General features: G+C 41.7%; 1 protein-coding gene across 20 annotated transcripts in view; it reads left to right on the forward strand.

Annotated features, from left to right (window-relative positions):
• neb (nebulin) overlaps positions 1-17,326 on the forward strand; it is a 347,384-nt gene that overhangs the window by 141,957 nt on the left and 188,101 nt on the right. For all 20 annotated transcript variants that reach the window (XM_085986921.1, XM_085986920.1, XM_085986925.1 and 17 more), the window contains 8 exons: positions 476-679; positions 776-880; positions 4,845-4,952; positions 5,397-5,708; positions 8,285-8,488; positions 10,445-10,549; positions 10,639-10,746; positions 10,879-11,190. In XM_085986921.1, coding sequence (XP_085843047.1) covers positions 476-679; positions 776-880; positions 4,845-4,952; positions 5,397-5,708; positions 8,285-8,488; positions 10,445-10,549; positions 10,639-10,746; positions 10,879-11,190 — 1,458 coding nt within the window. The remainder of the gene's footprint in view (positions 1-475; positions 680-775; positions 881-4,844; positions 4,953-5,396; positions 5,709-8,284; positions 8,489-10,444; positions 10,550-10,638; positions 10,747-10,878; positions 11,191-17,326) is intronic.

Genomic DNA, 17,326 nt, shown 5'->3' on the forward strand with positions numbered 1-17,326 from the left:
GGTGAGGCTTTCTGCACATCACCATGCAACCACTGCTGATAATACAGCCTAAGCCTGTTCCTCCTTTACCTGCATACCTGCTACTCTATGTTTCTAGGCCTCTATTCACAGCTTGGCACTGCTGTGCGATGTTGCCAGAACTAGAGTTCAGCAGAATTCCTTCTGGCTAGAGCCGATACTTTTAATACACCAGCCCACCCTCCCACCTCCTTTAGGGGACTTCATGTGGCATTAACGAGTTGGCCTATTGCAGATTGGAAGCACAGTCTATGGGAACTCATTTTGCATCACATAAATAAGATACTGCTCAGGATTGCAACCAAAAATAAATAGTTGGTGAAAAAAGCCTGCCATAAAATATTGCCCCTTCCATGAATCTTTAACCATTTCACTTATTTTTGGTTAGACCTAATCTCCATCATACTTCATTTATTACAGCTGTGTAAACAGTAAAGACTTTCTCATTGTCTTCCAGAATCTATACAAATCAGACCTTCAGTGGCTAAAGGGTACCGGATGGTCTCCTCTTGAATCGATAGATGTGGTCAAAGTCAAAAAAGCTGGCGAGATCCTGAGTGAGAACAATTACCGCCAGCCCCCAACGAAGTTTAAGTTCACCAGCTTGTCTGACTCCATGGATCTAACCCTGGCAAAGAATAATGCACACCTTATGAACAAGGTTGAATTCATTTATTCTGTTTAATATAAATGGGGTTTTTTTGGTAAATTTGTTTGGCCTGTTGAAGTACCAACTTGTTGTTTCCATATTTTTCAGCATGCATATATCAAAGCCTGGGAAGCGGACAAGACTAAAATTCACGTTCTGCCTGATGCACCAGAGATTATATTAGCAAGACAGAATCAGATTGCGTGCAGTGATGTAAGTGTGTGAAGCTATTTTGAAGAAGTACTTGATAATTTTTTTTTTTTTTTTTTAATTCATTGATGGGATGTGGGCGTCGCTGGCTAGGCCTGCATTTAGTGCCCATCCCTAATTGCCCTTGAGAAGATGGTGGTGAGCCGCCTTCTTGAACCGCTGCAGTCCATATGGTGTAGGTACACCCACAATGCTGTTAGGAAGGGAGTTCCAGGATTTTGGCCCAGCGACAGTGAAGGAACGGCGATACAGGTCCAAGCCAGGATGGTGTGTGGCTTGGAGGGGAACTTGTAGGTGGTGATGTTCCCATGCGTCTGCTGCCCTTGTCCTTCTAAGTGGTAGAGGTTGCGGGTTTGGAAGGTGCTGTTGAAGGAGCTTTGGCGAGTTGCTGCAGTGCATCTTGTAGATGGTACACACTGCAGCCACAGTGCGCCGGTGGTGGAGGGAGTGAATGCTGAAGGTGGTGGATGGAGTGCCAATCAAGCGGGCTGCTTTATCCTGAAAGGTGTCGAGCTTCTTGAGTGTTGTTGGAGCTGCACTCATCCAGGCAAGTGGAGAGTATTCCATCACACTCCTGACTTGTGCCTTGTAGATGGTGGAAAGGCTTTGGGGAGTCAGGAGGTGAGACACTCGCCGCAGAATTCCCAGCCTCTGGCCTGCTCTTGTAGCCACAGTATTTATATGATAATGTTTTACTACAGAAAGGAAAGGGAGGCAAACAAGCTCAGACTGGTTAACATATATTGAATAACATGGGTATGGCAGTCTAATGCTTATGGTATTGGACTAGTAACCTAGAGGTTGTGTATTTAAATCCCATCATAGCAAATTGTGAAATTTAATTTAATAATCTGCTAATTTGTAGGCTAGCACCAGGAAAAATAACCATGAAAACTTTCAGATTGTCATAAAAACCCACCATAAAGAGAGTTGTATATCCAAGTGATTCTCGGTTAGGATACACAGTAAGTTATGCAGATGGGAGAAGGAAGTTACAAAGTGACATGGATAGAATAATTGAGTGGACATGGAGTTCAATGTGGGGAAGTGTGAAGTCATCCACTTTGGATCCAAAAAATACAAATGGTAATATTTTCTTAATAGTGAGAGACTGAGAGCTGTGGAGAAGCAACGGGATTTAAATATCCATGTATATAAATTACCAGAAGCTAGTGCATAGCTACAAAAAGTAATCAAAAAGTTGTTAGCAAAATGAAAGGCCATGGGATTAAAGGGGCAGTGGCAGCACGGATACAAAATTGGCTAAGAGACAGAAAGCAGAGTAGTGGTGAACAGTTGTTTTTCAGACTGGAGGGAAGTATACAGTGGTGTTCCCCAGGGGTCAGTATTAGGACCACTTCTCTTTCTGATGTATATTAATGACCTGGACTTGGGTATACAGGGCATCATTTCAAAGTTTTCAGATGATACGAAACTCAGAAATGTAGTAAACAATGACGAGGATAGTAATAGACTTCAGCAGGACATAGACAGACCGGTACAATGGGCAGACACATGGCTGATGAAATTTAATGAAGAGAAGTGTGAGGTGATACATTTTGGTTGGAAGAACGAGGAGAGGCGATATGAATTGAATGGTACAATTATAAAGGGGTGCAGGAACAGAGAGACCTGGGGGTGTATGTACACAGATCTTTGAAGGTGGCAGGACCAGTTGAGAAGACTGTTAAGAAAGCATATGGGATACTTGGCTTTATTAATAGAGGAAGAGTCCAAAAGCAAGGAAGTTATGCTAAACCTTTATAAAACACTGGTTAGGCCTCAGTTGGAGTATTGTGTTCAATTGTTCTCCTTCGAGCAGAGAAAGTTAAGAGGAGATTTGATAGAGGTGTTCAAAATCATGAATGGTTTTGATAGAGTAAATAAGGAGAAACTGTTTCCAGTGGCAGAAGGGTCGGTAACCAGGGGACACCGATTTAAGGTGATTGGCAAAAGTACCAGGGGCGACGTGAGGAAACATTTTTTTACACAGTGAGTTGTTGTGATCTGGAATGCGCTGACTGAAAGAGTGGTGGTAGCAGATTCAATAGTAACATTCAAAAGAAAATTGGATAAATACTTGAAGGGAAAACATGTACAGGGCTATGAGGAAAGAGCAGGGGACTGGGATTAATTTGCTAGCTCTACCAAAGAGCCGCCACAGGCACGATGGGCTGAATGGCCTCCTTCTGTGCTGCCTCATTCTATGATTCTATGAAAAGGCTAATGAAATGTTGGTCTTTATCTCAAGGGGATTGGAATACAAAGGTGGGAAAATGATGCTTCAGTTGTAAAGAGCCTCTTTCAGTCCTCATCTGGAATATTGTGTTCAGTTTTGGGCACTGAACCTCAGGAAGGATATATTGGCCTTGGAGGTATACAGCACAAATTCACCAGAATGATACCAGGGCTAAAAGGGTTAAATAATGAGGACATGTGGCATTAACTTTGTTTGTATTCCCTTACGTTTAAGGTTAAGGGGTGATCTAATTGACGTGTTTAAAATTATAAAGTGCATCATTAGGTTGGATACAGAGAAACTATCTCCTCTGGTAGGGAGCTCCAGAACAAAGGGGCATAATCTTAAAATAGCCCATTTAGAAGTGAAATTAGGAAGCACTTTTTCACACAAAGGGTAATGGGAATCTGGAACTATGTTCCCCAACAGGCTATAGATGTTGGCCCGTATTTTCTGATCGCAGGCCTCCCACGGGCGATCTGGAAAAATCTGCGCCCTTACCTGAGGGCTCCCAGGAGGCGCACGGTTCCGATGCTGGGCCTCTCCAAACTGCCGGTGTGCAGGGCCCACGTATCCCAGAGGCGCAGGTAGTTCGTAGCATCCCTGGGAATCAAGTGGGCCATGGGGAGCCAATCAAAGAAGGGACTGTCCCTTCATACATTTGACAGGAAGACCTGTCAAATATATGAATGGAGATCACCCCCAAAACATAGTAAAACTTTAAATAATTTTTTTTTTTAATCACATTTTTAAAATGACTTGAAAGTACAATAAATTAACTATTTTAACAAAACTTTAAATTTTTCAAAAAAAAATTAAAGTTTTTTACGGGGCTAAAAATAAACATCTTTTTTTAAAAGTATTTTTAAATGATAAATCAGTGGAATTTTTTTTTTTTACTTTTTTCAACTCTTATCCAGGCGCAAGAATTGTAAGGGTTTTCTGCGGGCGGAGGGTTTCCAAAAAGCGGAACTCTCCGCCCGCAGAGGCCCTTCTCCCGGGCAGCCGGAGGATCTGTCAAGAGGATTCTTGACAGGTCGGAAGTGCCGGTTTCCAGCGCATGCGCAGTGCATGCCTGAAACCGGCATTTCCGATGTCCCTACGGGTGAGTACACAGCACGTACACACCCGTAGGAAACAGAATATCCGACCCGTTGAGTTATTTGAAATTTTCAAGACTGAGAGTGATAGATTTTTGTTAGGTAAGGGTATCGAGGGATATGGAGGAAAGGTGGGTAAATGGAGTTGAGGTACAGATCAGCCATGATCTAATTGAATGGTGGAACAGGCCTGAGGGGCTGATTGGTCGACTCCTCCTCCTGTGTTTCTAACTGGTTCATTAATGCCAGGGCAGGGAGCCTGCTACCCTTACCTAATCTGGCCTACATGTGATTCCAGTCCCAAACTAGATGGTTGAATCTTCATGTCCTCAGGGTAACTAGGGATGGGCAACAGATACTGCTTTGCCGACATTGCCCACACCCTGAGTACAAATAGATATTTTTTTAATGAAATAAATGATAAGCATGCAATTAATCAGTGCATTTTTAGATTAAAATTTAACAAGTAGAAGGAAGATACAACACAAAGAGAAGAAAAAGTTTATAAAATATGAAGGGAAGTCAGATACTGAAATAATGGAAACCCAAAAAAACACATCTAGGAAGTTGATGAAAGGTTGGCAATTTTGGATTTGCACTGAGTATATTATTATTATTGTCTCCATAGAAACTGTACAGACTTGTTATGGAGGAGTCAAAGAAGAAGGGCCATAACCTGCATGCTGACGCCATCTCAATCAAGGCAGCAAGAGCATCCAGAGATATCGCTAGTGATGTAAGTGGACCTGTTTATTTTGTTATGGAATGCCAAATTAGAAATGGTATTACGTAGAATTTTGAAAGTATAGTTCACAGAATCACAGAATCCCCACAGTGCAGATAGAGGCCATTTTGGCCCATCGAGCCTGCACCGACACATATCCCACCCTATCCCCGTAACCCCACGTATTTAATCCCCTAACACTAAGGGTCAATTTATCATAGCCAAATCAACCTAACCCGCACATCTTTGGACTGTGGGAGGAAACCGGAGCACCCGGAGGAAACCCACGCAGACACAGGGAGAATGTGCAAACTCCACACAGACAGTCGCCCGAGGCCAGATTTGAACCCGGGTCCCTGGCGCTGTGAGGCAACAGTGCTAACCACTATGCCACCGTGCCCCCCGAGTTAAACATGATGACTGAACGTAACATCATTTTCTTGATCTCTGTTTTAGTACAAATACAAAACAGCCTACCGCAAGCAGATTGGCCACCATGTTGGATGCCGTGACATTCACGATGACCCCAAAATGGTCTGGTCCATGCACGTAGCCAAGATTCAGAGCAACAGGGAGTACAGGAAGAACTTTGAGAAAAGTAAGACCAAGTACAACGTTCCAGTCGACATGCCGGACATCCTGTTGGCCAAGAAATGCCAAATCCTGATCAGTGACATTAACTACAGACGCCATCTGCACCAGTGGACCTGTCTGCCGGACCAGAACGATGTGATCCAGGCAAAGAAGGCCTATGATTTGCAGAGTGATGTGAGTACATGATTATAAATGATACGTATGGCGCTTGCATATTGTTAACAGAAAACTAGATGGTCCCCTGGGGAGTAAGTGCATTGTAGCAATTACACTTCTCATGTTTTCTTTTGTTATCCTTTCACGGAAATGTTCTAGAGGGGCTGGAAAATAAAAGAAGTTAGTTATTACTACAAATTTAAGTATTTATTTGGACATAACACTACAAACTGTGCTACTTTAGTAATACTGCTACTTCTAGACTAAAAATATTTAGTTGGAGTCTCTCGCCGAGTAGGCCAATGATTAAAAGCCTATCTTACTGTCTTTACTGTAGCCAGCAAAAGTAAAGCTTGATAGCCTTCTTCCTCCCATAACATATTTTCTGCTATTTGGGTACTATGCATTAAGATGTAGCAAAAATGCTGGTAAATGAAATATTCTTCTAACTTTCTTCAGTTGCCCAAATCAAGCTGACTTGAGTAAAGTTGCACGCTGCAATATAGTGCCCCTCCCACATTGAACTGCCAAAGCGCTTTAACCCAAAGCATTCCCAATTGCTTAACTGTTACATGTCTATTCCTCTCCCACCTCATGGAAACATTTTGGTGGCGGTCTGAGACTTTGTACTCTCTCCAAGACAAAATCCTCAAATCTGTGATAATTAGCACCAGATTTATTTGCATATTTGCCTTGGACATTTGTATCAGTGGATTGAGACTTGTTGAGATTCATTTCACAAGAGCCCCTTAACAGCCTTCAGATTAATGACATTTTCACGCTGTCTGAGGCGGATTCAGACCTGCTTCCTGGAAATGAATGTTTTAATGTAGAGCCACATTGACATGCCATTAATAGTACCATTGTTGTTAACCATAGGATTTCATGCATGGTCTCACTAATTCAGAGGTATCTAAGCTACCTGTGTGACCACTTGTGGTTAGGTGAGTCCTAGGCATCTGGCTCACAAAACCTCTGTGACCAGCCTTTCTGCACTCCGCTCCTGATACAGAGCAGCAAATTCAATCAGTAACGTCCATCAGCTTATAATTACACGAAACTAATTTTATCATTTAAGTCTGTAACTTGGCTCTTGTGGGTGGAGGAGAGTGCTTTTGTACATATTCCTCGAATTTGGCGATTCGGAACGATAATTCTTTATGTGAAGCCCATGAACCTCCATGGTACGCAATTAATTCACTCACAAAGAGAAAAATGATTGGACATCCTTACACTGTTTGAATTGCTGTTGCTACCAAGGAGATTTTTTTTTTCACCTTTCTCCATTAGAAAGAAAAAAGGGAGATGGGATAGTATTAATCCAGTTTCACAGCACTAAGCCACCAATAATTCAGCAGCAATGGGCAGTCCCAGTCGGATGTTGCTTGGATGACTGAAAGATGGAAGCAGAGGGCACTTCTCATTGCTTTTGGAGTAAAGACACATTTTTTGGAACGAAGTGTGTTTGCAAAGTGAGGCTTCCAGTGCAGAAGTTCACGAAATGGGCGTGTAGGTCACATGATCGGCCCAAGTGTTTTAACCCTCTTCCCAATTCACGCTCCCCTGTAGCAAGGCTCTGTGTCAAGAGCGGAGCTTGCAAAAATTAACATTCAGATATGGAAAAAATCTTAAAAGCTCCATAAAGCTGTCAAACTCAGCTTAGGCACAAAATTCACCAAGTATGGTCTCTATATTTTTTAGTACCATTAAATGTAAGAGTTACTAAATTGTTATGAGTGCTAAGTTAAACAGACATCATAAATACCTCAACAGTTTGTCACAGAGCTACTTGTGATCAATGATTCTGTGGAAGGATCCACCTGTTTAGTGTGTTTGTAATATGAGAGAAACATAGAAAAAGGCCATTTGGCCCATCATGTCTCTGCCGGCCGAAAAAGAGCTATCCAGCCTAATCCCACTTTCCAGCTCTTGGTCCGTAGCCCTGTGGGTTACGGCACTTCAAGTGCATATCCAAGTACTTTTTAAATGTGATGAGGGTTTCTGCCTCTACCACCCTTTCAGGTAGTGAGTTCCAGACCCCCCCACCCACCCCCCCCACCGCGCCAGGTGAAAATATTTCTCCTCAACTCCCCTCTAATCCTTCTACCAATTACTTTAAATCTATGCCCCCTGGTTATTGACCTCTCTGCTCAGGGAAATAAGTGCTTCCTACCCACTCTATCTAGGCCCCTCATAGTTTTTTACACCTCAAGTAAGTCTCTATATACTTTTCTCCATACTATTACTCATCTTCAAGTGCTGGAGATTGCACTTAAATAAAACCTTCTAATGCTGAAAGATAATGTTGGAAGCAATTCAAATGAGTTAAGTTTTGTTCTGTTAAGTTCTGACGAAAGGTCATTGACCTGAAACGTTGATTCTGTTTCTCTCTCCACAGATGCTGCCTGACCTGCTGAGTGTTTCCAGCCTTTTCTGTTTTTATTTCAGATTTCCAGCATCCGCAGTATTTTGCTTTTGTCCTCGAGTTAAGTTTTGATGTCTGGGCAAAGACAGAAAATGGTCTTTGTCCGCAATTAACTTTACTGGGAAAATTTTACTGTATAATCTTAGATTATTTTATTTGTGTAAAATAGATCCAATACAAGTCTGATCTTCAATGGCTGAAAGGCATTGGCTGGGCCCCAAGCGGATCTCTGGAGGTTGAAAAGGTCAAGAAAGCTGGAGAAATTCTGAGTGAGAAAAATTACCGTCAGCTCCCTAGCACTTTCAAGTTCACCAGTTTGGTTGATTCCATGCCTTTGGCCCTGGCAAAGGTTAATTCACACATTCTCAACCAGGTAAAGTGCTTGTTAATGCAAGAAATTGCCTGCATCATTGTATGCAGGTTATGCTTTCAAGTGCTACTTATGATCTATAAATTGTACAGGACTTCTTTTATGACCAATCCACTCATGGACTTCTACTGACCAATAATAGGAGTCGGAGAACAGTGAAAATGTAAATGACACCAGATTGGATTAGCTTCCATGATTTGCAACGGGGAATAAAAAACCCAAGACATTTCTGTGACCAAACCAAAATGCCTAAAAAATAGTGTAAATAAATCAATAAAATAAAAACACACCAAAATAAAGCTGCACGAATCATGCTAACATCACCGACTGACGTAAAGTTCGAGGGGGACCTCAGATGATTTCTTGTAAGGCCTTTTGCTGCACTTTGTCGCTATGACTGATCTTACCTTGGTCACAAAACTACATCTCAAATCAAGAATATGTTCATGTTGCTCTAGCGGAGCATAAACGCTGGCATGGACTGGTTGGGACGTATGGCATGTTTCTGTGCTGCACATCCTATGTAATCCTATTGTTGTATAAACAGGATCGTAGTAGATTTTCCAATTACATTGATTTCATTCTTTTAAGAAAATACATATGATTATATTTTGCAAACTCAGCATAATAAAACATTGCCTGTCCTTTGAAATAAGTTAGGTCCATGATGGGATGATGCATCCATTTTCTTTGTGGAACAGCAGAACAGAGACAAAGAACAACATTGAAGTCCTAACGCACTAGTTGGCATTCTAACAACAGGAGAGCTTCACATTGCTATTTCCTTTACCGGTGCAATCCTTTTTTCTGACAGATCATTTGCTTGGAGCTATGTGTGTTAGACTCATAAGCTCAAACCACCTGCTGAACCAGTGATGCTGGTATATGCTGTAAAAACAGCAAATGTGGGTAATAAACAGCTGGTTCATGCATTGGGCCACAGGAAAGCTCATGGGTTGCCCACTGGTGTCCCAGTATAACCTTTCAAGGTGTCCCTGTGATCTCCATGAGCATTTTGCCCAAACTTGTAATATATGCATGGTGATTGCCGTTGCCTCTATTTTGCACTCTGCTGTTAAGAATTTAAGAAAGGATTGAATGAAAAATTATATTTACATTTCTTTCCTTGTTCTGAACAGTAATAGCTCCTATCTCTTGATCAGTCATACCAATTAGCTGTATTGTATATTGTAACAAGTATTGTCTTCCCTCTCCTCCACCCCCTCAAACCCCAGCTTTAATTACACCCACTACGGTTCTCATGTTTGTTCACCCATTGCCTCTGTGCTTGCTGACCTACATTGGCTCCCAGTTAAGCAATGCCTTGGTTTTAAAATTCTCATCCTTGTTTTCAAATCACCCCATGGCTTCGCCCCCTCCCTATCTCTGTAATCCCCCCCAGCCCTACAAATCCCTGCGATCTCTGCGCTCCGCCAATTCTGGCCTCTTGTGCATCCCTGACTTTCATCGTCCCACCATTGGCGGCCATGCCTTCAGCTTCCTGGGCCCTAAGCTCAAGAATTCCCTCCCTAAGCCTCTCCGCCTCTCTTTCCCCCTTTAAGAGGCTCCTTAAAACCTACTTCTTTGACAAAGCTGTCCGAATAACTCCTTATGTGACGCTGTGTCAACTTTTGTTTGATTATGCTCCTGTGAAGCACCTTGGGACGTTTTACTACGTTCAAGGTGCTCTATCAATGCAAGTTGTTGTTGTTGTTGACTTACCATCTGGTAACGTGCAGACCACCTTTCCTGTGCGAGTTTCTTCTACCTCAGAAAGTCCTCCAGTTATCTCAATAGTTATTCCCTCCTGCATACACCACTTTAACCCTTGGAGCAGAGGTAATATCCATTAACTGTGTGCGCAAAATGTGTCACATGAATAATTTAACTGCTGGTTACTTACGAATATTGTTCTCTGGATCACTGCATTAACACGTTTTATAAAAAATCTCTTCACAGCGTTTGTACACTGAAGCGTGGGAGAAGGACAAGCTTGATATCCACATCATGCCAGACGCACCAGCGTTTGTGTTGGCAAGCCACAACAAAATAAATTATAGTGATGTAAGTATGTATAATTGTTTTTTAAAAGAGCAAACTATATCACAAATTCCAGTGTGAAAACTGTACTTATTTATCATTTTTATGTCTAGAATCAATATCGGCTTGCACTAGAAGAATCAAAGAAAAAAGGATATGACTTACGTTCCGATGCTATCTCTATTAAGGCTGCTAAAGCGTCAAGAGATATTGCCAGTGATGTAAGTGATTGTTTTTGTTATCACTTTATTTTAAATAGATTTTTTTGAATATTAGTATAGATTTTTCTTTCATTTCTATAGTACTAATTTTTTTTACGTGTGACCTGGCACTGACAATTGTTTTTATAACAGTACAAGTACAAAACAGCCTACCGCAAGCAGCTTGGCCACCACGTTGGATGCCGTAACGTTCAGGACGATCCCAAAATGGTCTGGTCCATGCACGTAGCCAAGATTCAGAGCAACAGGGAGTACAGGAAGAACTTTGAGAAAAGTAAGACCAAGTACAATGTTCCAGTCGACATGCCGGACATCCTGTTGGCCAAGAAATGCCAAACCCTGGTCAGCGACATTAAGTACAGACATTACCTGCACCAGTGGACCTGTCTGCCAGACCAGAACGATGTGATCCAGGCAAAGAAGGCCTATGAGTTGCAGAGTGATGTGAGTACCTTCCTAAAAATGTGAAAATCCCATTGAAAATACTTGAGAAGTTAGTCAGAAAATTTGGGGAATACCATTCTTTTTACTCAAAGGTTTACAAGGGTGTGGATTTGGTCCCTGATGTAAAATGACTACTAAGTGCTTGGTTTGAGTATAAAACAAGGCTTTAATCAACTGTTTCACAACCATGAGATTCTAGTTACATCACTAGTTCCTGGTTACAGAAACATCCTGAGCAAGCTGGGCCCACACCCGAGTATTTATACTCCTTGGACGGCGCCACCAGCTGGCCGCCCAGTGTTACTTCATGAGTCATGATAAGATTCATGACAGGCCCATTGGCCATTGTATCAGAGACAGAAAGGTGAATATTTGAGCCAAGTTGTGTACTCATTGGTTTCCTTTTGACTAAGAAATGCCAGACCCCGGTCAGTGACATGGATTACAGACATGTCTACACCAGTGGACATGTCGGCCAGGCCAGAATGATGTGATACAGACACGGAAAGCATATAATTTAAAGAATGATTGGAGTGCCTCCTGAAAATGTGAAAGTTTGTTTGAAAATCCTGAGAGGTGTTTCAGCAAACCTGGGCAATAGCCCTCCTTTTAATCAGGGAGCACAGATTTGGTTCAATTGACTATTGTATTAAAGATAGATACGCTGAGGTTTGAGCCAAATTGGTGGTAAATTCAGAATTCTGGTTTAGTAATCCTAGATCATCATTCATTTTAATATTAATGTATCATTGAATCATAGAATAGTACTGCACAGAAGGAGGCCATTCGGCCCATCGAGTCTGTGCCGGCTCTTTCGAAGAGCAATCCAGTCAGTCCCACTCCCCCGCTCTTTCCTCATATCACTGCAATTTTTTCTCCTTCAAGTATTTCCCCTTTTGAAAGCTACTCTTGAATCAGTTTCCACTACCCTATCAGGCATTCCAGATCCTGACCAGTCGGTGTATATGAATTTACAGGTAAAGAAGGCTTATGATGTAACCAACAATCTGCATAGTTTTTTGTCTGTCTATAACGGACCATTCTTAGAATAAAAAGAAAATGTTATTGTTCGACAATTTCAAAATAAAATAGGTGTAAGTTACCTTTTTTTTAAAGCAAGCAATATGTTGTGGAAATGTCTGATGTCATAAATTTATTTTCTCAATAGTCTATGGACAAATCATAATGGCCCGGATTTTGTGGTGGTAATGATGGTGAACTGTCAGCATTCGTCGTCATTACCCCTTTGAAACTGACCGTAGCTTCAGGATTTAGCGCATGCACAGCTAAACACGGAAGTAGTGAAGTTGCGGTCAGTTATTCTCTGCTCTGCCACAGGCTGCTCTGTCGAACTCCCCAATAGCCGGCAATCAGTGAAATCAGTTGAACTGATGAAAACCTAAGCTTTTCCACTGCAATATCGCTGTTAAATACCCCATAAAAAGTTAGGCCTTGTTGGAATAGGTGTAACTGGGATTTTAATGGTGTATTGACTGCTGAACAACCGTTCTGGCCCTGAAAAACAAATTTTATATTTGTAGAACGTAAAACTTGGCCATTATGTTGAGGAACCAACTAGGGAACAGGTTATTTTAGATCTAGTATTGTGCAACGATAAAGGGTTAATAAATAACCTTGTAGCAAAGGGGCCTTTAGGGAAGAGTGACCATAATATGATAGAATTTTATATTGAGTTTGAAAGAGATTTAGTTAAATCCGAAACTAGGGTCTTAAATCTAAACAAAGCAAACTACGTAGGTATGAGGGGTTAGTTAGCTAAGGTAGATTGGAAAACTACATGAAAAGGTATGACAGTGGACGAGCAATGGCTAGCATTTAAAGAATTAATACATAATTTACAACAAATATACATTCCTTTAAGGCACAAAAACCCCTCAGGAAAAGTGGTCCAACCGTGGCTAACAAGAGAAATTAAAGGTAGTATTAAATCAAAGGCAGAGAATTATAATGTTGCCAAAAAGAGTAGTAAGCTTGAGGATTGGGAAGATTTTAGAATTCAGCAAAGGAGGACCAAGAAATTGATAAAGTAAGGGAAAATAGAATTTGAGAGTAAACTACAGAGCAACATAAAAAAGGACTGTAAAAGCTTCTATAGGTATGTAAAAAGGACAAGATTAGCGAAAGTAAATGTGGGTCCCTTACAGGCTGAGACAGGAGAAATTATAATGGGGAATAAGGAAATGGTAGAGAAATTAAACAAATACTTTCTGTCTATGTTCATGGAAGAAGACACAAAAAACTTCCTGTAAATAGTGGACAAGCAAGGGTCTAGCGAGACTGAGGAACTAAAAGATATTAATATTAGTTAACAAGTAGTACTGGAGAAATTAATGGGACTGAAAGCTGATAAATCTTGGAACTGATGGCCTACGTCCTAGGTTTTTGAAAGAGTTGGCTATAGAGAGAGTGTATGCATTGGTTGTCATTTTCCAAAATTCCATAGATTCTAGAACGGTTCCTGCAGATTGGAAGGTAGCAAATGTAACCCCACTATTTAAGAAAGGAGGGAGAGAGAAAACGGGGAACTACAGACCAATTAGCCTGACATCAGTAGGAGGGAAAATGCTAGAATCTATTATTAAGGACGTGGTAACTGGGCACTTAGAAAGTAATAATAGGATTGGGCAAAGTCAATACAGATTTATGAAAGGGAAATCGTGTTTGAGAAATCTGTTGGAGTTTTTTGAGGCTGTAACTAGCAGAATAGATAGGGGGAACCAGTGGATGTGGTGTATTTGGATTTACAGAAGGCATTTGATAAAATGGCACACTTGAGGTTATTAAATAAAATTAGAGCTCATGGGATTGGGGGTAATATACTGGCATGGATTGAGGATTGGTTAACGGACAGAAAACAGAGAGTAGGAATAAACAGGTAATTTTCAGGTTGGCAGGCTGTAACTGGTGGGGTACCGCAAGGATCAGTGCTTGGGCCTCAGCTATTCACAATCCACATCAATGATTTGGGTGAGGGGACCAAATGTAAATATCCAAGTTTGCTGATGATACAAAACTAGGTGGGAATGTAAATTGTGAGAAGGATGCAAAGAGGCTTCAAGGGGGTATTGACAGGCTAAGTGAGTGGGCAAGAACATGGCAAATGGAATATAATGTGGAGAAATGTGAAGTTATCCACTTTGGTAGGAAAAACAGAAAAGTAGAGTATTTTTTAAATGGTGAGAGATTGGGAAATGTTGGTGTTCAGAGGGACCTGGGTATCCTTGTACACAAATCACTGAAAGTTAACATGTAGGTACAGCAAGCAATTAGGAAAGCAAATGGTATGTTGCCCTTTATTACAAGAGGATTTGAGTATAAGAGTAAAGACGTCTTACTGTAATTATATATGGCCCTGGTGAAACCACACCTGTAGTATTGTGTACAGTTTTAGTCTCCTTACCTAAGGAAGGATATACTTGCCATAGAGGGAGTACAACGAAGGTTCACCAGACTGGTTCCTGGGATTGGGGGGATTGTCCTATGAGGACAGATTGAGCAAACTAGGCCTATATTCTCTAGAGTTTAGAAGAATGAGAGGTGATCTCATTGAAACATACAAAATTCTTACAGGGCTTGACAGGATAGGTGCAGGGAGGATGTTTCCCCTGGCTGGGGAGTCTGGAACCAGGGGTCACAGTCTCAGAATAAGGGGTCGGCCATTTAGGACTGAGATGAGGTGAATTTTCTTCACTCAGAGGGTGGTGAATCTTTGGAATTCCCTACCCCAGAGGGCTGTGGAGGCTCAGTTGTTGAGCATATTCAAGAGATTGATAGCCTTTTGAATATTAAGGGAATCAAGGGATATGGGGATAGTGCAGGAAAGTGGAGATGAGGTAGAAGATCAGCCATGATCTTATTGAATGGTGGAGCAGGCTCGAAGAGCCTATTTCTTATGTTCTTCTTATGGTAGAAAATTACTAAATTTTTAAAGAATGAAAATATTTTTAAACTTTTTATAAAAGTTTGTTTATGATATTTCAGCTTCTACCTTAAACCTATGTATATGCCCCAATCTTTATTTTGCTATTTAAATTTTTTTTTAAGTGAATTGATAATCAGTGCTTTTTATTTCCTGGTTTACAGTCTGTGAGAATTCTTCAAATGTCATTGGCTGCTTAGACAGCTTGATGACATCACTGCTTCTCTACAGTAGGGATCACCTTTTGACAGCGCTACAATCAATTTAACATCGAGAAAGCTCAAGTTTCGCCACAGAGATCGCAAGATCTTTGTGGGCAGCTTTTTTCGAGGTCAGCGGCGAGCGCCATCGCTTCACCACTGACCGCAAATTGAGGGCCATTATATTCAGCTTTTTGTCTGAACTCCTATCACCCGTATTGCAGCATTGCATACTGTGGTATATTTCCCTCTGGTCACTATGTAAGTGAAAGAAACCATTGCAAATATGAATTCAGCTTCCCCCTTTTATAATTATGCCCCCAATTTTATATTTTTCGCATGAAAATATTATCCAGTTTACAGGATAAATAAGATTATTTCTGATTATGCATATTTATTTTTATTTAGCCCCTTTATTTTTAAAATAAAAGGGGCTAAATCAAGAAATACACCATGGTTGTGTAAAACTTTGCAATTAAAAAAAATAGATGTGGGATCCATCGATTAGTGCCACCTGGACTCAATTGCAATCTTCTCTCTAAATCAGAAGGTTGTGTGGTTTGAACAACCTTCTGTAACCCGAGTAATTAACCTGGGCTGACAGTCCAGTAGAATACTGAGGGAGTGCCATCTTTATGATGCGACATTAAACCGAGGCCCCTTCTGCCTGTTCAGGTGGATATCAGTGATCCCATGGTGCTATTCAAAGAAGAGCAGACAGGATGTTCTTTCAATTCCTTCCTCCCCTCCTAACCCCCCCGTCTCTGCACCTGCTTAATATCTGTTACATCTCCAGCTTTTTCCAGTTCTGATGAAGGGTCCCAGACCTACATAGAACATAGAACATAGAAACTAAGAGCAGGAGTAGGCCATTCGGCCCTTCGAGCCTGCTCCGCCATTCAACGAGATCATGGCTGATCATCCAAACCCTAGCACCCGGTCCCTACACCGACAGCCATCCCACCCAAGCCCTATCCCTGTAACCCCACATATTTAATCCCCCCTAATACTAAGGGCCAATTTTTATCATGGCCAATCAACCTAACCCGCACATCTTTGGACTGTGGGAGGAAACCGGAGCACCCAGAGGAAACCCACGCAAACACGGGGAGAATGTGCAAACTCCACACAGACAGTCCCCCGAGGCCGGATTTGAACCCGGGTCCCTGGCGCTGTGAGGCAACAGTGCTAACCACTATGCCACCGTGCTGCCTGAAACGTTAACTCTGTTTCTCTCTCCACGGATGCTGCCTGGCCTGCTGAGTATTTCCAGCATTTTCTGTTGTTATTTCAGATTTCCAGCATCCGCAGTATTTTGCTATTATATAAGTCCTCAAAGTGTCCTGGCCAACTTTGCTTCCTCAACCATCACCATCAAAAACATATTAGCTGGCCATTCATCTTGCTGCATCCAAAAGTGGCTGTCACACTTGCTGACAAAAACAACAGTCATCGCATTTCATAGAAATATTGAAGATAGGAGCAGGAGTAGGCCATTCGGCCCCTTGAGCCTGTTCCGCCATTTAATGAGATCATGGCTGATCATCCAATACCCTGTCCCTGCTTTCTCCCCATATCCCTTGATCCCCTTAGCCTTAAGAAATATATCTAACTCCTTCTTGAATATATTTAATAAGTTGGCCTCTACTGCCTTCTGTGGTAGAGAATTCCATAGGTTCACCACTCTTTGGGTGAAGAAATTCCTCCTCATCTCAGTTCTAAATGGCTTACCCCTTATCCTTAGACTGTGACCCCTGGTTCTGGACACCCCCACCACCAGGAACATCCTTCCTGCATCTAGTCTGTCCAGTCCTGTTAGAATTTCATAAGTTTCAATGCGATCCCCTCTCATTCTTCTAAACTCTAGCGAATATAAGCTTAATTGACTCAATGTGTCTTCATACATCATTCCTGCCATCCCAGGTATCAGTCTGGTGAATCTTCGCTGCACTCCCTCCATGGCAAGAACATCCTTTCTCAGACAAGGCGACCAAAA

The sequence above is a fragment of the Somniosus microcephalus genome, chromosome 4 (genome assembly GCF_052327205.1).
Source record: "Somniosus microcephalus isolate GS21.2 chromosome 4, FLI_Smic_1.0, whole genome shotgun sequence".
NCBI lineage: Eukaryota > Metazoa > Chordata > Chondrichthyes > Squaliformes > Somniosidae > Somniosus > Somniosus microcephalus.